The following is a 27,186-nucleotide window of genomic DNA, read 5'->3' on the forward strand; positions in this document are numbered from 1 at the left end:
CCAGATCCAGTGGGTCGGACATCCTCACCCAGATATACATGCAGACAAAACACCAATGGACATAAAAGAAACAATTGGGTAAAAAAGAAGCAGTGAATGTAACAGTCATACAATTAGAAGGTTTTTTTCCTAGTACTTTAAGCACCAAGACTTCAAGGTTTCAATAACTATCTCATTTGATCTTGATTTAACCTAGTAGAAAATGGTAGACATTGATTTCTTCTTGTATATGTGAAAAACGAAACGCAATTGCTTCCAGAAAATGTAGGTCTTAAAGAAATTGTGAGAAAAGCAAGTGTTAGGATTAGCCTCACACTGTAGCCTGGGCTGGCTTCCAAGTCAAAAAGCAATCCTGCCCCAGCCTTTCAAGTGCAGAATTTATGGGAGCTAGCCACCTCAGATTGCAAACGTCAGACCTTTCTGAAGCTTTCCCTACTGCGGAGTTTGCAATGCACCGCGACAAGACCTTGGGAAGTTGTCTTGTGACTGCAGAGGGTGGGAGAATACGAATACAACCGAGAAATGCAGCCGAAGTAGTGTACACATCAGCTGCGGTTCCCGGTCAAGCACAGGCTTAGGAGTGAACCAAGGCCAGGCTCGAGGCCCCGCCCCGGGGCGTGTTTCCCTAAGGTCCCGCCCCCAGACGCCCGCAGCGGCCGCGGAGACACCGGAAGGAGCGGCGGCTGCTAAGGGAAGCGTCGGGCAGCGGCCGGGATTCTGCGGGCCGCGCTGCGGAACCGTTTTGCGGCCCTGTGAATCCGAGCGCTCAGGCTGCGAGGAGGAGCGCGGCGGGCGGCGGGCGGCGGGCGGCGGGCTGAGGTGAGCGCGACAGGAGGGCGGGCGGCGGCAAGCTGAGGGGAGCGCGGCGGGCGGGAGGGCGGGCGCGGCCCGGCTGAGGCCAGTCCCGGCGCGCGGCCGGGGCAGCTGGGTGGACAGGGATCTGTGCCTCGCGGTGGAGGGAGGGCGCGACCCGTGCGCGCCGCCCCGTTATTCTTTGCTACGAACGGGAAAACTGAGGTGTCATCGTCCCAGTGGCGTGTCTTCGGCCGACGCTGCGTTTGGGTCGAGTCCAGACCTAGCGTCTGTCGGTCTCAGCTTTTGTTCGGGTCACATTTCCACGGTGTCTGTGCTTTCCTCAAGCGCTCAAGTATTTCTCAAATACAAAATGCTCTTCGTTGGAAAATTAGTAATGTTGACCTGTTAGGCAACGGGATTGATTGCCTTAGGGGCTTTGCACTCAACCTGAAGACTGTTAGGGTTTACATTCTCTGGGAATCAGTTATTAGGCCTGCAAAATGGAGCCAGAGGCTGACATCCTGGCTGGAGCAGAGTCTAAACTGAGGACACATTTTACCAAAGGTCTCTAGACTTAGTGCTTAATGTAGGATTCTAGAATGTTCTACCCCCCCACCTCACCCCCAATACAGTCCTATGTCTGGCTTCCAAGTCCTGGTCCTCCTGCCTCCACCTCCCAAGTTTCTGGGATTCCAAATGTATTGCCACCATGTCATGCCAGATACTTTTGTTTGATCTGATAATTTTTACTTTACGAAAAGCCTGTTACCAACGATAATGAGAGTCAGGGTAAACAGCTCAAGCCTAGAGGTGCCTTTGACATTAGATAGCATTTGAAGGTGGAGGAAGGGAGAGAAGGGGTACAAGACCAGCCTAGGCTACAGGAGCCCTCATTTCAAAGCAAGCAAGCAAGCAAACAAACAAACAAACAAAACCGGGGGTGGGGGTGGGGATGGGGGCGGAGAAGGAGAAGGAGACCATTTCTCCTAGTGCCTTCGGTGTTTGAGGGCATAGTTGTATCTTATGGAAAGGTCAGAACAAATCTGATGATTGCAGCAAGATGTTTGATGTTAAGATCTTACGGATGCTGGCGGTGAATTCATACATACTATTAATATAAGTAGGGAAAATGAAAATTTTATTGAGAGGTGGTGTTAACTATTTTTAGTAATTTATACTATGCTGATAAGTTTTGTTATTTCACTTTGGCAAGATGGGGAAAACTACAAAAACACAGAACAAGGGATACTGTATTTATGATTGCATTTTTTAAATCTACTGTATTGCTGGTTAACGTTCTTTTTTAGTTCATGTAACATATGAATAAGCAAATCTTTTAGCATAGTTGCAGTAATAGGTGATTTGCTGTTTTCATGAACCTTTCACTTACAAAATTTTATTTGATTCTCTTCCTATCCTCTGAAGAATGCCAAATAGCCTTTCCCCAAGTCAGAAACAGTTTCAGCGTTGTGTAAGGATCAGCCTTATTCTGAAATTCTGAAATAATATTGCCAAACCAGCCTGTGCTAAAAATTAGAATTCAGGTAGATTAGGATTGAGCCAGGTGGCGGTGTTGCACACCCCTTCAATCTCAGCACTTGGGAGGCGGAGGCAGTCGGATTTCTTTAAGCTCCAGGCCAGCCTGTCTACAGAGAGAGTTCAGGACAGCCGAAGGTATACAGAGAAACCGTGTGTTGAAAAACAAAAACAAAACAACAATATTAATAACAACAACAAAACCAACAAAAAAAAAATTGAGCTGGCCACGGTGACACAATCTAATCCCACCCCTGGGGACAAAGAGGCAGATGGATCTCTGAGTTTGAGGGCAGCCTGTTTTCACAGAGGGAGGTCCAGGATTACCAGAGCTACACAGAGAAAGAAACTCTGTCTCAATAAATGAATAAATAAACAAGCAAACAAATAAATAAGTGAAATAAAGATTATAAAATTGTGACTTACTACATAACTGCCTTGTTTTAAAAACTTGAGTAGTTTTTTGTTTTTTGTTTTTTTGTTTTGTTTTGTTTTGTTTTTTTTTTTTTTTTTTTGAGGCAGGCTAGCCTTGAAATTTCTTGTAGCTCAGGATGACCTTGAATCCTTCTGATCTTGCACCATCTCCTGTGCTGGGACTATAGTGCTTACCAACCTGCTGGTGCAAGACTATGTGCTGCAAGAAAATGACGTAAAAATGCTGAATGATGTTTAAGAGAGGAAATGTGAATTATTTAAAAAAGATTCATGGGGTTGGAGAGATGGTGCAGTGGTTAAGAAGGCTGAAGTCCTGAATTAAATTCAAGCACAAATAGGTAACTTGAATACCTTCTTCTGATTTCCATGGACATCAGCAAACACACATATACATAAAATAATGAAAATAAATCACGCATAGAGCACATGAGTTTTGTGCCATGTGGTGTCTGTATATGTAATGAGAACACATATTTAAGTAACAGTGCATGTATTAAAAGAAATACTGCATTTGTGTTACTTCAGAGGATTAGGTGGGTCAGTAATCTGCGTCTGTTGGAGGCAGGGTTCTCCTAATAACAAGAGAGAACCTGTGGCTGTAGCTCTGTGGGAGAGCGATTAGTAAGCACAAGGCTCTGGACTCTGTTCCTAGAACTACTGAGTAGGACAGGAAAAGGATTTGTCACATTCCCTAAAAGCTTGCATTGAGTAGGGTCTTTGCTGTGGATTAAACCCAGGGCCTGTACATGCCAGGCCAGCCCCCGTCATCCCCTAGCTGCTTATTTGCTTTTGATTCTGAAACTGGTCTCACTAAGGTACCTTTACCTCCAGGGGCAGAGGCCTAGGTGATCTTACTTTATAGCCTTGGACTTTTTTCTTTTTGGTTATTTTGATGGAGTCTCATAAAGGCAAGGCAGAAACTTGCTCTGTAGCCTAGGCTAGATCCTCCTCTCTTCACTTCTGAATAGCTGGGATTATTGGCTTGGACCACCAGTTCTGGCAAATGGAGTCTTTTGTTTGTTTGTTTTTTAACAGAAGTACGTATGGTAAGAACCTTATGGGTGTTATAAAATCCCTCAGGCCTAATTGTCTTGAGAAGCCTATACTCATTCTAGGATATATACTTTTTTTTTTTTTTTTTTTTTAAGATAAGCTTCTTACTGTGTAGCCCTAACTGTCCAGAATTCACAATGAAGACCAGGGATCTGCTTGCCTCTGCCTCTGAGGTAAAGATATGTGCCACCACTCCCTGACTTGCTTCTTCCTTTTTTATTGCTTGTACTTAGAGTGCATTAAAACCCTTTCCTAAAAACTCCAACCTTGATTCCTAATAAATAAATAATAGGAAAGGTCTTTTGGAGTTTAGTTGAGGGAGACATTTCATATTGCTCTCCCTGCCCTCCTGTACTGAGCGATTTCCTAGGGAGGTGACAGAGACTGAAAGATTAACTTGGGTAGCTTTAGGTTAAACTGAATTTTGACAGCTTAAACCTCTTTAAGTGAACATGGATTGATTGTACGTACATATTAGAAGGGCTCTGGTGATGTCAATGTGTACATACAGGCACCAGCATCGTTTCTGAGGCTTCTCTGTAGTGTCTCTTGAACTCAGACCTTGTGGTAACCATGTGGGTGTGGATGCTATTCCAGAAGCTAAGGAAGTGAGAGTAGTCTGTAAGGGATGATCAACCAAGGGCTATGCTATAGAGACTGTAGAGAAATGTCCCTGAGTACAGCTGGGACATGGTGTTTCCTACTTACCCTGTCCTTGCTGACTGTGACTGCTTCAGAAATGTTCCCTTGTTAGGAACAGGCAAGTTCCTGACGTGCTAGGGAGCCTAGGAGAGAGGCACGGTGCTAAAGTCCCGGAAGCTGTACTACAGCTACCAGTAAGATCCCGGGGAGGTTCAAAGGGTACTGTGACTCCGGAGCAGGATTGTTAGCCCGAGTTCTCGCTCAGTAACCCTGGTGTGACTGAGATGTGGTAAAAAGACATAGCTTGGCAGTAGAAGGTAAGGAGAGGGTCTGAGGGCAATGAGAGGTTGGACAGCCTCCCCCCGGCTTCCAAGTTATTTCAGGAGAGTAAAGGAATAGCAGGCAATGTGGGTCAGGGTGGGGAGGTGATGGTTGGTGTTTGGACTTCATTAACAGTCAGTCTGCTTTCAGGGCTTATAACAACCCTGAAATAGTGAGGTGGTGAAGCTGTGGTATTCATGTGACATAAACAAGACTGAATGGTTTCAGTTGATGATGAAATCCCAAAGAAGGAACTTTTAATATGTTTGGTGGAAACATTATTCAGATGACTTAAAAGTTTTATTTGTTCTTTCATTCATTTTGAGACGAGGTCTCCCTGCATGGCCCAGAGTGGCCTTACATTGACAGTCTTTGACATTCACCTCCAGGGCAGGGATTACAGATCTGTGCCAACACTCTTGGCAGTGTTTATTCCTTTATGATCGCTGATGTTATCTTCAGCAAATGAACAGAAAGGCTCAACCATTTTCTTTGTAGTGGCTGTCATTGGATATGGTGGTTGCATTTGCTTTTCTGTTTGTACCTGTCTGAATAACTTGCTTATTTGTGGTGATACTGGGAAGACACAGGACCACTGAGCTGCACTCTCTAGATTTAATGGCTATCCTTTTTGTTAATGTCTGTGTACTCACTGTGTGAACCAGACTGTTCTCAAAATGGGGCACTTGCCTCTGCCTCTCTAGTGGAATTACAGGCATGGGCTGCTGGGTTAGTCCAGTGGCTGTCCTTGTCCTTGATCTTGTTTGATATAAGACTTAAGGCTAAGATTACTTGAGGCTTGTATTAGACTTTTGTCAAATTTGTTAAACCTTTCATGTTCTCTCTCCCATATTTGTCACAATTAGTTAAATTGGATAAACCAAAATTGACTATGTCTTACCACTTATTGGGCAGATTTTTTAAAAATTTCTTTTTATTTTTAAGAGTATCATAAATTATATCATTTCCCCTTTCCCACCAAACCTTCCTATATAGCCTTCTTTGATCTCTTAAATTTACAACCAGGTCAGTCTGGCCCATCTCTCTCCTGCCTCCCTCCCTCCCTTCCTTCTTCCGTCCCTCCTTCCCTCCATCCCTCCCTCCACCCTTCCCTCCCTCCATCCTTCCCTTCCTCCATCCCTCCCTCCATTTCTTGGGCGTCCTAGAACTCCTCTGTAGGCCTGGCTGGCCTCAAACTCACAGAGATTCACTAGCTTCTGCCTCTGCAGGGATTAAAGGTGAGTACCGCCATACCTGGCTTCATGGACAGGGTTTTCACTAGTTGTTTTTACATGCATGTACACACACATGCGCGCACACACACACACACACACACACACACATCTATTCCTAGATATAACCTGCCAAATCGATACAGGGTTATTCCTATGAATGTTTTCAGAGCTCCCCATTTGGTATTGGTCAGCTTTCCCCTGGGGAAGATTATTTCTCTGGCTCCGAGCTTACCTTAGCCTTCTCTTTGCAGTGTCCAGGACTTGTGGGCTTTCCGGAGTCTGCTTTAGGACATCTATAGTTGTTCTTTAGCTCATGCTTAGGCAGTTGTGCTGGTGAGACATTATGAGGCCAGCTTCTGGTGTTACTAGGATACACAATCTCAACAGTAAACTCTGATCCTCTGGTTCTAACAATCTTCCCATCTTCTGCAGTGCTCCCTGAGTTGTTTTGTAGATGTGTCTGTCCACTGGGACCAGGATTCGTAACTCTGCATTTGGCGTCTGTGGTTTCTGTAATGGTCTCTGTCTATTGCAGAGAGACGTTTCCTTGATAAAGGGTGAGGATGGCTATATACAACACAGTTAGGGATTAGGCTGCTTTAATAACATGGTGGTTATAGGTCCAAACTTCAGTAGGCTGAGGTTTCAGTCAAAGTTAAGGATGATTTGGAGACTTTCGGACTACTACTGTGATCTGTAGGTCTTTGTACAGGTATGAAGGATTTGTTCTGTAGGACATTTGTATAATGTTCCTGGTGCCTTAGGAGTCCAGAAGAGGGTGTCAGATCTCCTGAAACTGGAGTTAGAGGTAGTTTTGAGTTGCTACCTAGGTTCTTGGAACCAAATGCAGGTCCTTTGCAAGACTACCAAGTGCTCCTAACATCTCAGCCATCTTTCTAGCCCTATATTTTAAGTTTGTATTGTATCAGAGTCAGGCCCTGCTGTCTAAGCTGGCTTTCACATCCTGGGCTCAGGAATCATTCTGCCTCGGTCCCTTTCGTAGCTGCTATTACAGGATTATGCAAAAATGAGGAAAATTGACCCACAAACTAAAAAATTGAAAGTTTTAGTTATCTTGAAAAGACTGAAAAGTTGATCAAGAATTTGTCTGTGGGACTGTGCATGGTGATGTATGCCTTGAAACTCAGCTCTTGGTAGGCAGAGTCCTTTGGATATCTGAGTATAGGGCCAGCCTTATCTACATAGTGAGTTCAGCAAAGACAACATAGTGAGATCCTGTCTCTAAAACCAAACCAAACCAAAACCAAACCAAAGCCATCAATGATAAAAAAGAATTTGTCTTTGAAAAAAGTAGCATAACAGGTGGTTTTAAGAATGCCGCATCATGAGGCAAGCCTCCACTCCACCACTAAAGAATCTCCTTGAATCTGTCTAACATGTTCTTTTATCTCAGAAAAATGGTAACACATGAAGTGTAGAATTTTTAAGTGCAGTTTTATCCAATAGGTACAAATATGAAGCAATAGATTAGCAGCATTGTCTGTCCAAGGAGAATATGTTGTCCCAACATAAGGAGCATTACTTACCAAATTTTATAATAGACTATATCAACAAGTGAAGCAAGAAATATGATAAGCTCTTAGTATCCTGAAGGTATTTGATAAAGTTCATGAAGACCAGCTTTTAAAAATCTAACGCATTGGAGAGATGACTTGGGGGTTCAGTTCCCAGTGTCTCAGTCTAGTATAACCCCAACTCTATGAAAACTGACACCCATTTTGATCTCTATCAGCACCTGTACACACTGGTATATGTTTACACACACATTCATTAAAAAATAAAATAGCCCTAAATTAGGATAGAGGGAAATGACAGCAAGTAAACGTCTAAAGCGTGTCTAGTAGGGACTTGAGGAGTGAAGAGATAGGACGACAGAATGAGAGAAAGTCTGTTGTCAGCTGTGCATCTGAAGATTAGCTCTAGAGTTTACAAAGGACCCAGAATTCACCCCCCCCCCCCCAATCATCCAACTGTGGGCAAATGAGCAGGCAGCTCTTGAAAGAAGAACTGCAGCGGGCTGATGAGTATTTGAAGGAAATGTTCAAAGTGGACATTCTGAGCTACCAGGGAAGTGGCAGTTAAAACTGCCTTTAGCTTGCTAACTATCAGAACGCCTGTCATTAGTAGAACAAGGAGTCCCTGCTGGGAAGAATGTGGAGAGGGACACTGCCAGTGGGATATAAACTGGTGTAGCCTCTGGGGCTGTTCTTCCCCAGTCTATCACTAGAATGCACAGCACTCCTGGGTCTGCACCCAAAGGAACCTAAGTCACGCAGGGACTGGCTCTCCGTGACTACTGACGTCCTAGTCACAGGCGTCAGTGTGGAGCCAGCCCTGTGCCCAGCAACAAATGAGTGCACATATATGCAATGGAGTGTAGAAAAGTGGATGGGACTAGAAATCATGTTAAATAAAATAAGCCAGATTCAGAAAGGCAAATACCACATTTTCTTTTTTTTAAAGATTTACTTTTAAATATTTGAATACACTGTCATTGATTCAGACACATCAGAAGAGGATACCAGTTCCATTATAGATGGTTGTGAACCACCATGTGGTTGCTGGGAATTGAACTCAGGACCTCTGGAAGAGCAGCTATTGTTCTTAATTGTTGAGCCATCTCTCCAGCCCCTATATTTTCTGTCTTGTGTAGAATCTAGGTTTTTATATTATATGTAAAACTTAAAATAGGTTTCAGTTAAAGCCACATTTACCAAGTTCCTGTTATGTACTTACACTGGGAAGATAAAAGAAGTTAGCAGGATTTTAAATTGTGTAGGTAAGTACAGGAGAAGGCTGAGCTGGCCCTGTTCTCTTCCTCAGTAATTCTTTGTGTGTAGAGAAAATTGTTTTGTGGTACAGAAAGAGTTCTTTCCTTACTTGTTAGTGAGGTAGACATTGTTACAGCCCCTTTGGAAAAGAATCTTGCAAAATCTATTTAAGAACCAGCTCTTACAGACCAGGGTTCCTGCTCACGGGTAGAGTGCTGGGATAGCACGTGCAAGGCCCTGGGTTTCAGTCTCTGTAAACACAAACCAACAAACAAAAACTCAGCCCTTATAAAGTGTGATTACAGTGTGCGTACATGTGGAGATCAGACTTCCATGGTAAATTGCTTCTGCTTTACTTACTTATTTTGTCAAGATTGAGCTGGCTGGGGTGACGTACTGGAGACATGTGCGTACCATATGTATTCCTGGTTCATGGAGTGATTCCCTGAAAAGTGGACAGTTAGGTACAGCCTGTGGATGCAGGGAACTGAACTTGGGTCCTCTGGAAGAGCAGCCAGTGTCTTACATGTTGAGCAGTCTTTCTCTCCCTTTGTTTGTTTTGAAGACTGTCCTTTGAGATTTAGAACCGTTAGTATGTAGTTAGTACAGGGAGATCGTCATTCCTCGTTGCTGAGGCACTGCCATCTGAATGCTTCGTTATCTCTGCTTGTCAGTCTCTGAGCTGTGGCTGGTGGCAACACAGGCATGGTAGGCTTGGAGAATGAGTGGTTTCTCCCTCCTCTAGCCTCTGGGTCTTGCTTGTTCTTGTTGTAGTCCCAGCTGTTGCGCTCGTTGGAGCAGGGAGTGAATGTGTAGTGGCATAGGATGTCCCTGCCACTTTCCAGAGATTGGCTACTGTCTCTGTTCTTTTTTCTGGGAGACTGTACCTCATGAGCTCTGATCACTGTGAGCTTCCTGAATTGTTTGTTGTCCCCCAGCTCTGAGACTGCCCAGGCCTGTTTGTGTTTCACTTCGCTGCTCTGAAGCCGCGGGGGCCAGCCACAGTGCCTTATCTCATTTTAATTTGGTTGGAGTCACTGTACTATACTGTATATTGTCTGGTACCTAAAGCCATTGCTTTATATGCTCTGTTGGTTTAAATTTTCAGTTACTTAAGGTGATGGGGTAATTGAAACCAACTCTTCCCTCTTGACTGACAGACAGTGCATGTACTTGGGTACAAAAAGGAGAGGAGAGATGAGAAATGGGTGAAAAAGATTGCTAAACATTTTCTTAGAAACATGAATAAGAACATTAACAAGTGTTTAAATTGAACTTCATGCCCTGAAGTCCACAGTGTGATTTACTTAATACTTTTCAAATGTTAAGGATTACTATGATTTGAAAAAGTCTGCTTATTGTCTGGGTGTATGTGAGTATGGGCACACATGTACCCACAGTGAATGTGTGGAAGTCAGAGGGTAACATGTTGAGCCCTCCCCTTCCTCCTCATCGAGACAGGTTCTCCCTGGTTGGTAAGACCCTACCACTGTAGACAGCATATAAAATTGAGCCACAGAATAAGGAGGTGTAAAGCTAGTTCTCACATGGATGCTTCATCCTTATTGGTTTTCTGCCATAGTTCTGGAAGTTTCTATGTGTGCTGGTGAAGGAGAACCATGATCATCGTTCTTAGCCAGCTGTGAACTGTGCAAGCTACCACAGCAGCTGTCTTGGCAGACACACCCACTGGTGAGTGAGTAGTGTGAGCACTTTGGGCGAACAACTATTTTCTGATTTGATTTAAGGCTCTTCCCACAAGATGAACTCATATTTGGTACCATTACTGGGACAAATAACCTCTTGCTAGATAGGTCATGGGCCCCGGAGGGAGAACCTACCATGTGCTAATAGACACAGTATTGAACTGACTTCTAATAACTTAGTGTTACACCATAGATTGATGTACCTCTTCTTTTGTTTTGATTTTTGTTTGGTTGGTTTTGGTTTTGAGACAGGGATTCTTTGTGTATTCCTGGCTCTCCTTTAACTCACTCTGTAGACTCACAGAGTTCTGCTCTTGAGTGCTGGGATTAAAGGTATCACCCCTGCCAGGCCGATTAGTACATCTCTTAATCCTCGTCAGAGAGGTGTTTATTTCTAGAATACCCACATTGTTGAAGGGGCAGAGGATGAGACTTCGAGGACTCAGCCCAACCGGGTCTGTGTCATACCCCGCTTTCCAGGGCGCTGCGATCATGTGGGTGAGGCAGTGGTGGATGATGAAAAGCAAAGCCCTGGAGACCGCAGAGCACTGGCCATGATATCATGCACAGAACATAAGCTTAAGTCAGACCAGGTCCCAGCTCAGAGAGGGAGGTGAGCACGACGTCCCCTCCCAGCTGAGGAGCCATTGCAGTTCATAACTGCTCGTGGAGGCTGAGTCAAGCTTATTTTTTTGAGTGTAGTCCCTGGTTAAGTCAACCATGGGACACATGGATCACATGTGTGGAAGTCACACATCCAAGAAAATATAGGCAGCACAAATTGCATTTGATTGGTATTAAAATAAAAGACACAAATTTCGGTGGGTAGGAAAGGAGAGGTGGATTTGGGAAGAGTTGAGGAAGGGAGGAAAATATGGTTAAAGATGTATGGAATTCTCAAAGAGCTACTAAGCCAGGTGTGGTGGAACATACTTTTAATCCCAGCACTTGTAAGGCAAAGGCAGATGGATCTTGTTAAGTTTGAGGCCAATCTCATGTACATAACGAGTTTCAGGACAGCTAGAACTCCCTGGTAAGACCCTGTCTCAAAAACAGACAAACAAAACAAGCCTGGTGTAGTGGGCATCTTCATTTTCAGCACTTGGGAGGCAGAGGCCAAAAGAGAGGGTCTTTATGAGTTCAGGCCAGTCTGGTCTACGCAGACTGGGGTAGTCAAGACTACTACATAGTGAAACTTTGTCTCAAATCAATTTATCAATCAATCAGTCAGTCAGTCAATGCCGACTTATTTATTATACCAGCTGCAGGCACATCTGAACAGTTTTTGCATGGAAAGCATGTATATTCCTTATTTTATCTTTTGCTTTAACCATTTTTGGCTTGCTAAGAATTTGTAATTAAGTTTTGGGTCACCTTTCCTGTAGGTTTTGCCTGATTGGAAAAGCCTTGAGAAAGAGAAAAAAAAAAAAAACTAAGAAAATGACGACTTTTCGAAATCATTGTCCACATTTGGATTCAGTTGGTGAAATAACAAAAGAGGATTTGATACAAAAATCTCATGTAAGTCCTATAGTAGTCATCCCTTAAATTGCTGCACTCACTTTCCTCTTAAATACATTTAAGTAAATTAGTAGAATACTCTGTATCATGTTTAAAGATATATGTCGTTATGGTGAATTGTGTATGTTTGACTGCACTGGCACAGCAAATGTCTCTTGTGTTTGCTTTCCTAGGGTGCTTGTCAGGACTGTAAAGTCAGAGGACCAAACCTGTGGGCATGCCTAGAGGTATGTGTGCGTGTGTGTGTGTGTGTTTTCCTGAAAGTTTGCAGTCGCAAATTTATTAATAATAATTTTTGGATGTATAAAATAATTTTATATGAGTATACTTTTAAAACACAACTAATAACAAAAAAAAATGGAAGTTCAGACTGTGGATGGAGTTTTACTGAAGCATGCTTTTTGAGCTCTTAGTAAACCACTCAGGATTGTCTACGCTTACCCTCTACCGGAGGGGAGATAATGTGCCATTTTGAAATACTTAATCTGGTCTTAATGCTTAATACCTTTTAATTTCGTTATCTAACTATGCAAAGTAATTCAATCATTGGCTTAAACATAAAATCAAGACTTAATGTTATTTAGTGCTGTTTGTAGACAATGTGCCTGTGCTAAAATACTTTCCTCTTACATACTTATTATAGAATAGGTGTTCCTATGTTGGCTGCGGGGAGTCACAAGATCATAGCACCATACACTCGAAGGTAAGTATGGAATTACTGGATGCATGGCAATGGTTGGTGCTGGGACTGGATCCAGGGCTGGGCATATGCCAAGCATGTACTGCATCACTGAGATACAGGTTTGAAGGAAAAGAGAATCAAGTAACAGGAATTCAAGTTGTGACTGGAGTTTGTGATCTGCTCTAGCTGTGTAGCCTGGCCTAGAACCTGGGGTCCTCCTCCCTGTGTCTCTCATGTGTTACCTTACAGACGTGTGGCACCACACCAAGCTAGAATTTATGCCTTTTAGAAAATATATAAGATAAAACTTTGCTTATTCTCAGTGAAAGGTAGGAAGGGAATACTAAGAAAATCCATATTAATACATGATTATAATTGAGTAGTGATAAAGGAAGTCCACATACATGCATGTAGAGGTTATAGGTATAGTATCAGATTATGGAAGCTGGAGTTAGTGTTGATGCTTAGATTTTTGTTTTTAAGTTTTAATTAATTTTTCTTTTAAGTTTGTGTGTGGGAGTCATGTGTGTACCACAGCATGCTCACGGAGGTCAGAGGACAGTTTTGGGAGTTGGTTCTGTGCCTGCACTGTGGGTTGTAGGTTTGAGCTCAGGTTGTCAGGCTTGTACCAAGTGCTTTTTCCTGTTGAGCCACCCTAATGGCCAGGTGCTGCCTGGATGACTTCCAACTCTTAATCCTATTCTTGGCTGTTCACGTCAGTCTGACTGGAGTGCTGGCCTACATCGATCGCTCCACTTGTATGGTGCTTCCCACATGACTGGCATGAATCACGTAGACCTTCCGTTCTAAACAGTGTTTCTCAAATGGTATTTTAAAGTACCCTTTGATAATCTTTAGCAACTAGTTAGGCAACGGCCAAGTTTCCTCATGAGAATGAAGCCCAAATCTTTGAAGCCCTAAGGCAGCCTTGTACACAGTCACTTCCCTGTGCGTCTGAAATGATACTTTCTATGGCCGTCCTTCAGAAAACTGAGAAACCAGTCAGATGTAGAGTTGTGCATTCTGTAGGGCTCGGCCCTCGTGCAGAGCAGAAGGCTAGCTGTTATTGAGAGCTTAGTTTGAGTTGCTTGAGTTGTAATTTGCTTCAATTTAAATAATGTGCGTTCTTCTGCAGTTCTGTTTTCCTAGAGTTAAATACCCTGAAAAAAGTTGCCTGTGGTGTGACTGGGCTTGGATTTTCTATGAGGTAGAAGGTGATCTTGAACACATGATCCTTTGGTCTGCTAGGATTACAGGACTGCCATGTCCTGGTTTCTTGTATTCTTGTTTGCTAACTGCAGAGCTGAGGAGCCTTACACTGCTGTAGTCACTGTCCTGTGATGACAGGAACAGACACTGGGATAGCTTGTAGACTAGCTAGGTGTTGTTACTATACAAGGTTTTATAGTTCATCTAAAGAGTTTTCGATTGTTTGCGTGTGTGCTCCACAGTAGTTCTTCTGAATAAATTACTATTTGCCAAAGGCTGCAGTTCATTATGAGGTCCTCTGCAGACATGTTTTCAAGACTATCTAATGGCGGCTCCCTTTTCCTCCTCTGAAACTCTGCAGAAGACAAAGCATTATCTAACTGTGAACCTCACCACCCTTCGAGTATGGTGTTATGCTTGCAGCAAAGAAGTATTCTTGGATAGAAAATTAGGAACTCCTCCTTCATTACCTCATGTAAGACAGCCTCAACAAACACAAGAAAACAGTGTCCAGGTAATATCATTTAGATTATAAATGTTCAGAAAACAATTTTAAGAGTTTGTCATGTGGTTGGAATTTACAACCTTAAAGTACCTTACCTTACATGTACTTTAGAAAGCTTGTCTGTGTGCCAAATGCAGCACTCGAGTCTTGTTTTGTTCTTGCATAGCACAGAATGAATGGGAGGCGAGTGTGGGACTGAAGGTAGAAAACACCTGTGCCTTGCAACAGCTCTGTAAAGAAAGGTTGGAAGGGACATGTCATACCAGACACAGAGATTTTTGTCGATAACCCTTATCTTCTGGGTGAGACTTATCTATCCAGGCAGCATGCCTAGGTTCAAGTTCCTTTTTAAAGAGACACTGTAAAACTTAGCTTACAACATAATGGGTTTCTGTAGGCTTTTGTGAAAGTCTCTGTGAATCTAAGTCTTGAAGGCGGAAGGCCTCCATGGCCTGTGTGAATACAGCCCCTTTCCTGTTCTCTCCTCAAACATAGCTAACTCAGGGCTAACCTAGTCCTGTGGATTAGGAGACGTAAACACGTTTGCAAAGGTGGCCGATTCTCATCTACAGAAGAGGCCTTTGGCTGTGAGTGCATGTATAAAACTCATACAGAGAAGCGGTGAGAGTCTGTGGATTAGCTTATCTGTCACACCCTGTGTTGCTATAGAAATTAAGAGATTGTAAAAGACAAGGCATATCATAATTTAGATAAAGTTAGTTCTTGGGCTGAAATGCAGAAATGTTACTTTTTGAAGGGACTTTTTTTTGGAAAGTTTTTTGGGGACTGGAAAGGTAACTCAGGTTAAGAGTACCTGCTGCTCTTGGAGAAGACCTGAGTTTGGTTCCCAGCACCTATACGGGGTGAGTCAGCACTGCCTGTGGCTCCAGCTCTGGGCCTGCTGCTTTGGCCTTCTGCAGCTGTGCACATGTGTGCTCTCACATAGGTCCACACACACAGAAATAAAGCCCATTTTCTACAAAACATAAATGCCAATTTTGTAATGATTACCATTATTTCTATCTTTACTGCTGTTACATTTTACTTTTTAAAATTTTGGGAGTGTGGGTGTGTACATGTAAGTGTACTTAGGAATCCAGGAAAGCCATCAGATCCACATGAGCCAGATGGCAGCAGTTAGAACCACCTGACGTAGGTGTTGAAATAGAATCAGGGTCCTCTCATGCTCTTAGCACTAAGCCAGCTTCCTAGCCCTGCTGTTGTGGTTGTTTTCTGTAGCTCAGGCTGCCCTCTAACTTTTTACTAGCCATGACTGGCCTGAACTCGTCTTTTCGCCTGTGCCTCCTGAGTGTTGGGGTTACAAGCATGTGCCACCATGCTGGCAAATCTCTGCTGTTATGGTAATATCTTTTAATAGTTGTGTGATATAGATGTTATGTAAGTTAAAGTATGTTTTGATTAAGGATTTATTCAGGTTTGTTATGTCTTTTTTTTATTAAGGATTTTAAAATACCCAGTAATACAGCATTGAAAACCCCTCTGGTTGCTGTATTTGAAGATCTGGATATAGAAGTGGAAGAGGAAGATGAGCTGAAGGCTAGAGGTAAAGGCTCGCTCCTGTCAGCACCACTCCACTCTGTACGGCACTGCCCATTCATTAAGAACTGCATAATGAGAAGCTCAAAGTACAAAGCTTTATTAGTAGAGCTTAGAGGTGATAACTAAGAACAGAACTGAGAAGTTGGACCTTGTGGGCCAGTGTTTGAAGGTAATGCAAACCTGATTTGTCACACTTGGACTGCGCCCTGTCGTTTAGGAGCCTTTAGCTGCCAATGTTATTTTGAGTTCTCACCTGCCAGGGAAGGGTTGCTAGGGGGATGTGAAGTCGCTTCCTTGGCAGACTGTATGCCTGTGGCCCAGCGCTCAGGAGGCTGAGGGCAGAGGTTAGCTTCCGCTGCTCTTATTTTACCCTCATCTACAAAAAGAAAAAAAAAATAAATGAAAAGAAAAAAAGGAAGACAAGAATTTGCCAGGGGCAGCATTATTTGGAAAAAGAATCAGGTGGTTCTAGAGGTCCTTTTGCCCTGTTCACAAAACTGTTAACTCCTACACTGGGAGACAGTGTATCAGGATTTCCCACGGTTTTGAGGCTCACAGTATTTAATGTGAGTAAGCATTGGATGTTCTGTGAGTTCTTGGAACACAGGACCTGTGTGCATATCAGACAAGCATCCTTCCATGAGCTATATCCTTAGCCCTAGGATTTTTTAAATTTGTGTTCTTTGAAACAGAATTTCTCCATTACGTACTTATAGCTGTCCTGGAACTTGCTATATAGACCAGATTGACCTTAAACTGACAGAGATCTGCTTGCCTCTGTTTCCTGAGTGCCAGGATTAAAAGTGTACACCACCACACCTGGCTTATAATTCTAGATTTGGAATATTTGTCATTGTTTCTTTTTTGTTGTGTTGTGATGTCAGCCTCTATTTTCTCTCTTAATGATGGAGTGAACTGAGAAAAATAGAGTGCGTTGGACAAAGTAAATACAGCCTATGGAAGGCACTGGCACTCCACGCCAATCACAGGGTCAGGCCGACTTCTCACTTGGGCTTTGGGAGGAATGAGAATTGTAATCTTAAATCAGATTATTTAAAATATAGTCTATATTCTTAAGCTGGTAGTGTCTCAGTACTTGGGAGGCAGAGGCAGGCAGATGTCTGTGAGCTCAAGGTCAGCTGGTCTGCAGAGTGAGTTCCAGGGCAGTAGTGATAATAATGAGACCCTGGTCATTGTGAGCCCCGCCCCCCCTGCCCTGCCCCTATGCATTTGTCATTACATAACAGTAGAAAAAGTTTTTTTAAGTGCAAACTTCTAGGTTAAATTAACAAATCCTTGAATTTATCTAAAGCTTAAAAGATTGGAGAGTGAGAGATTTCCAACAGTGTGGCCTCTGAGTTGTTCAGGCTGCTTCCCTGTGTCTCCATGTTTCTGTGTTTTAAAAGTTGTTCCTGTACTGTATGTGGTGAATGTGTGTGTGTTTGCTCACTAGGCATTTAACTCAGGGCTCTATGCACAGTATACATATGCTCTGCTAGTCAACTATCAGCCCATTTTCATAGCTTTAACTTTTGAAATTGTTCTTAATAAACACCAAGAAAATTCAGTGATTCATGTTTTATTGAATGATGACTTAATATTTCTTCTGCACAGGCCTGACAGGTTTGAAAAACATTGGAAATACTTGCTATATGAATGCCGCTCTGCAAGCTCTCTCTAACTGGTAAGCAGTGAGACCAATATTGGGTTCTCTCCTTTTCTCCTCCTGCTCCACCAACTCCCCTGGTTGTCCAGGAACTTGCTGTGTAGACCAGATTGGTCTTGAGCTCAGAGATCCAACGGGATATGCTTCTCGAGTACTGGAACTAAACATGTACCCCACCATACTCAGGTCTAGTATAAGGTTAGCTAAGATAACTTGTTACTACAGTAGGTGACTAACTCCCAGAGCAGAGAGGCAAGAACCTGGGTGAAGACATCGTTGTCCCAGTGGGATTGCTGTGTGTGCATCTACGTTTATTATTTTGTTTTTCTCTTGGCAGTGTCTTATTTTCACCCAGGCTGGCCTCCAACTGTGTAGTTGAGGATGGCCTTGAACCTGGTCCTTATGCTACCACATTTCAAGTCCTGGACTGCAAGCATCTATAGCGTGCACAGTTAATACCTGTAGTTTTCTAAGACCGAGGATCCCAGCTCAGGCTTCCAGTAGTATGTCCTTGGTTTTAGTTTTTGCAATGCTGGGCCTCAACCCTGGGCCCTTAAGCACACTGCTGTACTGAACAATATCTCTAGCAAGTGTATTTATGGACGAAAACCAAAGAACTTAAATTTGTCACATTCTCAGATCATTTTTAGGTGAAAAATCATATGAAAGTATGTTTCTACTGGTAGAATCCCTTGAATAGAGAGCATTCACCCCCACCCCACCCCCATTTGCAGCATATAAATAGGGTGATTATTACTTTGTCAGAACATGACTTGAGTTTGAAAATAGCTTTGGGAAAGAGTTTGACACTGAGAACCTGGAAGAAAATCTGGGTGGCAGACATAGTAATTGTGGAGTAATTGCATAGGGCCATGTGCAATCCACATTAAAACTGAGGTCTCAGGTGTGGTAAGGGACTACCAAAGTCCTTTTACAGCAGGGGAATAGAGGAATCTGTCTTGCAGCCCTGGTTGCCATGTGGATAGTGGGTTGTAGGAAAAAGTATAATTTGGAAAAACAGAAGATGTATAATAATCTAAGTAAGAAGTAAGAGTACCTTACACAATTTTGGAGTAGATGAATTGGAGAAAGACATTTTTTTTTTCTTTTTTCTTTTTTTCGGAGCTGGGGACCGAACCCAGGGCCTTGCGCTTGCTAGGCAAGCGCTCTACCACTGAGCTAAATCCCCAACCCCGAGAAAGACATTTTTTACAGTTGGTGGTTGCTAGGATATGGTTAGAGTACTGGGAAAGGGAGGAGATTTGAAGTTTAATAGTAGAATCATTTGATGAAGGAGTCATTTGGAAGGGCAGCAAGGTTTCTTAGTCTCTGAGTCTTACTATCTCTGTCTTTCTCATATGCATACATAATGTTGGTAATAAGAATGGAGAAGATTGGGCTGGAGAGATGGCTCAGTGGTTAAGAGCCCTGACTCCTCTTCCTGAGGTCCTGAGTTCAATTCCCAGCAACCACATGGTGGCTTGCAACCATCTGTAAAGAGATCTAATGCCCTCTTCTGGTGTATCTGAAGACAGCTACAATGTACTTATATATAATAAATGAATAAATCTTTAAAGAAAAAAAAAAGAACGGAGAAGATTATTGGAAGATCAGGTTCACTTGCAAGTAAAATTCTGAGTGTGTTAGATTAAAATATCAAGACAGTGGTCAGTTTGAGCATTTGATAAGAATTCAGTTGATGAAAGGTGTCTGAAGGCTAACATGAATGTGGCCGACACTGGTGTATTTGTGGGAATTGAAGATGGCCCAGGAAAGAGTAAAGTCCCGAGTCAGAGTCCTGGGCACCCGAACAGAAAGAACACTAGGGGTGGAGGCTGCACGAGGAGGACAGTAGCAGTGTTTACTGGGATCTGCTTAGTTCTGTGCTTTACGTAAGCAGGAAGAGGCTGAGGCCAGCCTCAGCAGCACAGCAGTCCCTCCTCCCTCCTGCCCTGTCTTTCCTCTTCACCCTCTTTTAGTCCTTTTCTGCCTTTTTCCATACCTCCTTCCTTCCTTGTTTACTTCAGACAGGTCTCTGTGTAGCCCAGGTTAGCCTTGAGCTCAGTGTGTTCCTCTTGGCCCTGTCTGCTTAGTGCTGAAATTACAGGTATGTGCCTCCCTGCTCAGATTCTTAATAAAGAACAAAAACAAAAACCAATTTAGAAAGAGATTGGGTCAAGGCTCAAGCCTCTTATCCCAGCACTCAGAAACAGAGGACCCTGACGTGGTGAGTCCAAGAATGATTTGTTAAACTTATTAGTGATATAAAGGAGTGACTGTCAGACCATAAAGGGGCAAAGACCTAACAGAGAGGTTGATGTGTGCTGTCAATCATTGTGTAATTAGAAAGTAATGAGAACTCAGCCTTAATTCCACTCTGCTATTGCTCTCTTTTCAATTAGCCCACCTTTGACACAGTTCTTTCTTGATTGTGGAGGACTGGCTAGAACAGATAAGAAACCAGCCATTTGTAAAAGTTATCTCAAACTAATGACAGAATTGTGGCACAAGAGCAGGTATGTACTTAATATAATTATGTCTTAAATCAGTATTATAAGTATGGAATGAAAGCAGAAATGTTTGGAGGGTTGAAAAAAAAAACGCAGGAAGGAGATTTGAGTTGGGTCATTTGAAGCTGAAATGCAGATGGAGCAGAGGCCATCGTCAACATCAGCTGGTTATGTGGAGGCTATGGAGCCTCACTGCCGAGGTGCAGAGCAGCAGAGCCTTCCCAGACTGGGCAGGGTAGGCCAGGCCAGCTGCCTGCTCTGCCAGTGACCGTGCCCCACCCATATCTTAGCATATTGGTCATTAGTTGCGTATTAGGTTAGTTTTGCTTTACAACTGTTTATGAAGTTGCATTTTTGAAAAATATTGTGCAGTGCGAGAGTAATAAAATTCTTTAAAAAAAATTAAAACTACAAAAGTATCTGTTTAAAACTTTATTTTTCAGGCCAGGATCTGTTGTGCCTGCTAATCTGTTCCAAGGAATTAAAACTGTAAATCCAACTTTTCGAGGCTATTCTCAGCAGGTTAGTTATCCATATAAAAATCCTTAAACTTTTTAACAAATGTGTTTAATTTCTTTGTATGACTTTGTTTGCCTGTGTTTATGTATGTGCACCATGCGTGCCTGATACCTGGTGAGGTCAGAAGAAGGCATCAGGTTGCCTGGAACTGGAGTTCCGGGGCCCGTGAGCCATAGCACATGGGTGCTGCAGACTGAGCCGGGTCGTTGACGAGCAAGTGCTCTTCACTGCTGAGCTGCGCTGTGTCCACTGCGGTCACCCTCAGTGAGAGAGAGAGTTATTACACTCCATTTCCCAGTTGTCCTTTTTCATCATTGTGCCTTTGTCTTTGGTGTTTGGACTTGTGAGACTGGGTCTTTTGTATCCCTGACTGGTCTTGGCCTCTCTGTGTGTGACAGCCTTAAGTTTCTGATCGTTCTTTCTCTGCCTCTCATGTGCCGGGACGACAGAGGGGCCTCCAGCACACCTGGCTGTTTGTTTGTCTTTGCATTTCTGTGGCTCCAGTGAGTGAACAGTGTTCTCCCCCTGCACCAACCCTTGTGATTTCTCACTGTGCTGTCTCACTGTCATAGGGCAGCTTCCGTTACTTTAGTGGTCTGCAGTCCCTGGACAATTTATAGCTGGTCCTCACACATTTCTCTTTTCTCAAACCATTACTTATTCACTATTAACCTTTAACATATAAAGTTCTGGATCTCCAGACATTATAATTTAGAGCTGTAGGTTGGAGCTCAGGAATTTAAATTTTTTTATTTAATGTTACTTGTGTGCATGAGGAAGGGCAGTGTACACATGCCACACTACATGTCTAAAGGTCAGAAAAGAACTTTGTGGAGTGGGTTGTTTTTCCACAGCAGGCTTAAGAGATTGAACTTGGTGGTCAGGCTTGCATGGTAATCACTTTTACTGAAACTTCTTTGCAGCTCAGGAAATATATCATCAAAAAAGTTCTTGTTGATCTATGGACAATTTTTCTTTGAGATACAGTCCATGGATGAGAAAAACTTACTTAAAACCAATTTCCATAATAACTTATTTTAGGGCATATTTCCAAATTCTGACTATCATATGAGGAAAATCCTTATTTTCTGTTGCATCCAGTTTCATTACAAAGCATAGTTTTTGTTTGCGTAGCTGTTGGAATCTGTTGTTGTAGGTCTGCTGCAGTATGGGCTGTAGACTAGTCAGTGTGACGTGATATGTCCACAGTTCACTCACTCACGCCTCTTAGGTTCCGACAAGCACTCGCGTTAGAAGGTAATGTGGTTTTGTTGATGTGCTAGGATGCCCAGGAATTCCTTCGCTGTTTAATGGATCTGCTTCATGAAGAGTTGAAGGAGCAGGTCATGGAAATAGAGGAAGAGCCTCAAGCACTAACTTCTGAGGAGACAGTGGAGGAAGAGAAGAGCCAGTCAGATGTGGATTTTCAGTCCTGCGAGTCATGTAGCAGCAGCAGTGAGAAAGGGGAAAATGAGAGTGTCTCTAAGGGCGGCCCTGAAGACAGCACTGAGACCACCATGCTCATTCAGGATGAGGAGGACCTAGAGATGGCCAAAGACTGGCAAAAAGAGAAGATGTGCAACAAGAGCAACAAAGCAGATTCTGACGGAGAACCGGATAAAGACAGAGACACGGTGTGTGAAACAGTTGACCTAAACAGCCAGGAGACCGTCAAGGTGCAGATACACGGCAGAGCCTCAGGTGACGATTAACACTCGGACTGTGCAGTGCTCGTGTGGCATGCGCAGACTGTCACTTTGGAACAAGTCATTTGTTTGTTTGTTTATTTGTTTACTTACTAGGCAGGGCCTTAATGTATGCCCCTGGCTGTCCTGGAATGTGCTGTGTAGACAAGGCTATCCTCAAACACTTCTGGCTGCCTCTGCCTCTTGAATGTTGGGATTAAAGGTATTTGCTACCACACCTGGCTTTTGGGAGTTTTAATAGACTTGCAGTTTAACACTGTCTGCTTGCAGTGTTCAGTGAAATCATCAAGTTAGGAAATTAAAAGTAAGATAATTTTGTGGATCATTTACTTAGGACTTCATTTTTTTTCTATTTTATTTATTTTATTTTATTTTGGTATAGCAGAGCTCATTAGGATTCCTTTATGGTTACATAGTAGTCTAGAAAATTAGTCTCTTTGGAATTTCCCCTTTTATTTCAAGCAAATTCTGTTGAGATCCTGAGGATTTGAAACACAGCCCATGATCTCCTATCATCGTGCTATGGCACCCAGTGGTTTGCACTGTAGACGGAGCTGATGTGTGCATGAGCTTTGTTAAGGCTCACTGTATTGGACAGTGTTCCTTTCAAGAAGGAAAATACCCAAATGAAAGATATGAGTTGGACTATGTTACACACCATATTTTTCTCCTTAGGAGCTACCCTATCTTGATGTGCTATTGACTACTCTAAATTCTATAAAATTAGATGACTAGAAAGTCAGATTGTGCAACTTAGTGGCCAGGAAATGACAGAAAGTTAATCTCTGGACTATTGAAGGGAATCCTGGCAGTGAAGTGTCTGAGTGCATCACAGTTCTGCCTTGAACAGTATTTCTTTAGCTTAGGAAAATGGAGGCTTACTTGTGCTTGCCAGGGACATAAAGTCAGGAGTGCTTAGGCTCTGCACAGACTCACTGTGGACATACGGTCTTTAGCCAGTGAGGGCCTGAATGTCAGTTCCTGTGAAAAGCCAAGGGAAGCATGATTCAGGGACACACTGGTCCTTTATTACTTGCTTGTGGGGTTTGTTCTTAACATATAGTAACTAGGGGTTGGGGATTTAGCTCAGTGGTAGAGCGCTTGCCTAGCAAGCGCAAGGCCCTGGGTTTGATCCCCAGCTCCGGAAAAAAGAAAAAAAAAAAAAAAGAAGAAAAAAAGAACATATAGTAACTAGCTACTAAAGTAAAGTAGGTCTCAGAGTTTTGTGTTTCAAGTCTGGATGAAAAACTATGACTAAGACCATGGAGTACACAAAACCTAAAGTCCTTACTGTCCCCAGCAGGAAGGATGAGCCAGCCTGTGAAGCCTTGGGCTGCAAGGTAATGGAGGCTCTCAGCAGCAGGGCTCGGCTGGCCTCTTTACTTATGCTTGAGAGCTTTCTCCTGTCGTCTTAATTAAATTGGTATTTATTATGAGTATGAGTGTTTTGGCTTCATGTACGTATATGTATTGTATGTGTATTGTACTTGTGCCTGGAATCGTTATGTTAATTAACATTATTGTGCACGTGGGGTATAACTTTACTGAGTAGTTTCATTTATAATTTTAATTGAAGGTAATAATAAAAATTTAAATATTACAGAATATATCACTGATGTCCATTTGAATGACCTATCTACACCACAGATCCTTCCATCAAATGAAAGTGTTAATCCACGTTTATCAGCAAGTCCTCCTAAGTCAGGCAATCTGTGGCCAGGATTGACACCTCCACACAAGAAAGGTAAAAGTACCCATAATTCAGTTCCTAACTCTGAAGTGTTTACCCAGTTTGAGCTACTGATGCTGATGAAGTGGTAGGGACTATGTGTTCTCGTACAGTTGATAGAACTATGTGACCGTGATTAGGACATTTGTCTGTGGTTCTGTACTTTAAACTTTGGTTTTTTTATAATTTAAGATAATGATTTTGTATTTGAGTATCTTACCCGCATGTATGTATGTGCATCCCATGTGCACACAGAAGTTAAAAGAGGACATGAGATCACATGGAACTGAAGCATGGTTATGAACCATTACCTGGCTACTGGGAGCGAACCCTGTGAGAGCAGCAAGAATGCCTAACTGCAGAACCTTTCTAGTCCGCCCTCTCTTTTACTCACCTTTTAAACCTCCTGTGCCCTTCAGCCCATTCTGTCCTGCAGTTCCATGGTCAGATTGTCATCCTACCCCTCAGGCCTGCCACACTGATACTCTGGTCCTAATGTGTCTGTAAGGCCGGAGACTCCTGATGGCTTCCCTTTCTCTAGAGTGCCCTGTAAATGATGCCACACAGTACCATGCTAAAAAGCAGCCTTTTTTCATGTAGCACAATGTAGTTAAGAATTGGCTGCATTGGGCTGGAGAGATGGCTCAGTGGTTAGGAGCACTGGCTGATCTTCCAGAGGTCCTGAGTTCAAATCCCAGCAACCATATGGTGACTTACAACCATCTGTAATGAGATCTGATGCCCTCTTCTGGTGTGTCTGAAGACAACTACAGTGTACTTGTATATGATAATAGTAATAATTAAAAAAAAAGAGTTGGCTGCATTGTTGTACGTCTTGCTACTTTCTTTTCCTTACCAAGTTGAATTTAATTTCTGTCACCAAATCACTGTTTATTCACTCATCAAGGGATTTTTGAATTGTTTTAAGTTTTTGGCAGTTATAAATAATACTGTTAGAAACATATACAGTTTTTGTATGATGTTAAGTTTTTCTTTGATCAGAGATAAGGTCTTAGAATTATATTTCCTGGGTTTTGAAGATTATTTATTTATTTTTAATTTCATGTACATTATTGCTTTGTCTTCATGTATGTCTGCATAAGGGTGTTGGAACTGGAACTCCCTTGAACTGGAGTTACAGACAGTTGTGAGCTGCCATGTGGGTGCTGGGAATTGAACCTAGGTCCTCTGGAAGAGCAACTAGTACTCTTAACCACTGAACCATCTCTGCAGCCTCTATCTCTTAGGTTTTATGTTCATTTATGCTCACCACTGTACAAACCTGCCTCTTTCAGAATGTCTGTACCATTCTGCATTGCTGCCAGCTTTGTATCAAAATGCTAGCACTATAAAATATAAAACTATAAAACTCACAGAGGACACCATGTGGTAGTGCGTGCCTTTAATCCCAGTGCTCATAGGAAAGTTGATCTGTGTGGAGTTCAGTCCAAGGACTGTATGGTTTATCGGGATTATAGGCCAGTCAGAATTGCATAATGAGAACCTGTCTCACACAAGCAGTGAACAGAGAAACAGCTGGAGGCCTTAAAGGGTTTCTCCCAGTGGATAGCAGACATGAAAACATGGTAGAGAGGTGGGTCAGGGGATAGCAGTGCTTGCTGTATAAGCTGGACAGCCGAGTTCGATCCCCAGAACCCACAACAGAAATAAAAGGAAAGAACTAACTTCAGGTTGTCTTCTGACCTCCATACTTCATGTACATACAATCCCATGTACAAAATAAGGATACCATCTGTAAAAGAACCAGTGAGTCTTGGCAAAGGACTTTATTGAGATTTAAGAAAGGGTAGGATTGGGAAGAAGTATTTGTAGGTGGACAAGCCAGAGGAGCATATCCAGTACTGCTCACTAACAGGAAGTGCAGTCGGAATGTTGTTCTGAAGGATAATATGCAGGCCGGGCCTGCTGCTCTGTCCTCATGACTTCACCTGCCTCTCCCAGTTGCACCTTTTTTGCTTTGTGGTCCATAAATACTCCAGTGATGGGGCCAGCACATCCTGTGCACATGGGACACAAATGACTAGTGTGTTGTGCTGTTAACTATTATTATTAATTAATTTCAGATGGTTTTCGTATTTCCCTATGTACATTTTATGTGACTAAAAATCATAAGTAATTTAAAGCCAGCTGAAGCCTTATTTGATTTTTGATTGGCTTTTCTATCTGTTTAAAGTAACAGTTTTTTCTTGGTTTTGGTTTTTGAGACAGGTTTTACTGTGCATCCTTGGGTGTCATGGAACTCACTAGGCTTGATCTTGAGCTCAGAGCTCCACCTATGTCTGTCTTTCAAGTGTTAGAATTCAAGGCATGCACCAACACTCAGCACTAATTTTTTCTTTAAGAATTTCTTTTTAACGGGGCTGGGGATTTAGCTCAGTGGTAGAGCGCTTGCCTAGGAAGCGCAAGGCCCTGGGTTCGGTCCCCAGCTCCGGAAAAAAAGAACCAAAAAAAAAAAAAAAAAAGAATTTCTTTTTAAATTTTTATTCATGTATAAGTGTGTTTCTCTATGTATATGCCCCATGTGCTTGGGTGCCCATGGAAGCCAGAAGATGTAGGACCCCTTGATGCTAGAATTACACACAGTTGTGGGATGGGTGGGTGCCTTATGTAGGTGTTAGGAACCAAAGCCTGGTTCTCTGGAAGAGCAGCAAGTGAGCCATCTCTCTAGCCCTAAAGCAGTAATCTTGGGTGGTTTTCTGAATTCCTTTTATAGTACAGTAATTATTTTTTATGTTTATTGACCTGTGTGTTTGTGTCCATGTGTATGTGTGGGTGCACATGCCACAGCATACTTGTAGAGGTCAGCAGAGAACCTGTTGGTTTTCTCCCTCCATTATATGGGTCTTGGGAATCAAACAAGTCTGAGATGGACAGGAAGTGCTTCTACCTACTGAGCATCTTGTAGGCGGAGTATAGCATGGCTCAGTGGGTAAGACCGTGTGTAGAGTTTAGTGCTTGGCATTTATATTGGGTAGCTTTAGATTGCCCCTAACTCTAGCTCCAGGGAATCCAGTACCTCTTCTGGCTCTCATGGGCACCGTAT

The 27,186-nt window shown here is 42.8% G+C and overlaps 1 protein-coding gene across 4 annotated transcripts in view; it reads left to right on the top strand.

Moving 5' to 3' along the window:
* Window positions 1–27,186, top strand: part of Usp33 (ubiquitin specific peptidase 33) — a 49,467-nt gene that overhangs the window by 3,574 nt on the left and 18,707 nt on the right. For 2 of the 4 annotated variants that reach the window (XM_039102497.2, XM_039102498.2), the window contains exons 1-12: window positions 632–819; window positions 10,392–10,501; window positions 11,901–12,036; window positions 12,210–12,263; window positions 12,680–12,739; window positions 14,289–14,441; window positions 15,894–15,996; window positions 17,607–17,676; window positions 20,061–20,174; window positions 20,612–20,690; window positions 21,971–22,388; window positions 23,997–24,137. In XM_039102497.2, coding sequence (XP_038958425.1) covers window positions 11,956–12,036; window positions 12,210–12,263; window positions 12,680–12,739; window positions 14,289–14,441; window positions 15,894–15,996; window positions 17,607–17,676; window positions 20,061–20,174; window positions 20,612–20,690; window positions 21,971–22,388; window positions 23,997–24,137 — 1,273 coding nt within the window. In that variant the 5' untranslated portion in view covers window positions 632–819; window positions 10,392–10,501; window positions 11,901–11,955. Of the gene's footprint in view, window positions 1–631; window positions 820–10,391; window positions 10,502–11,900; window positions 12,037–12,209; window positions 12,264–12,679; window positions 12,740–14,288; window positions 14,442–15,893; window positions 15,997–17,606; window positions 17,677–20,060; window positions 20,175–20,611; window positions 20,691–21,970; window positions 22,389–23,996; window positions 24,138–27,186 lie in introns of those variants that run through there. The other 2 variants (NM_001415063.1, XM_063281989.1) reach the window with 2 other exon arrangements.

Source organism: Rattus norvegicus, chromosome 2 (genome assembly GCF_036323735.1).
Source record: "Rattus norvegicus strain BN/NHsdMcwi chromosome 2, GRCr8, whole genome shotgun sequence".
Classification (NCBI taxonomy): domain Eukaryota; kingdom Metazoa; phylum Chordata; class Mammalia; order Rodentia; family Muridae; genus Rattus; species Rattus norvegicus.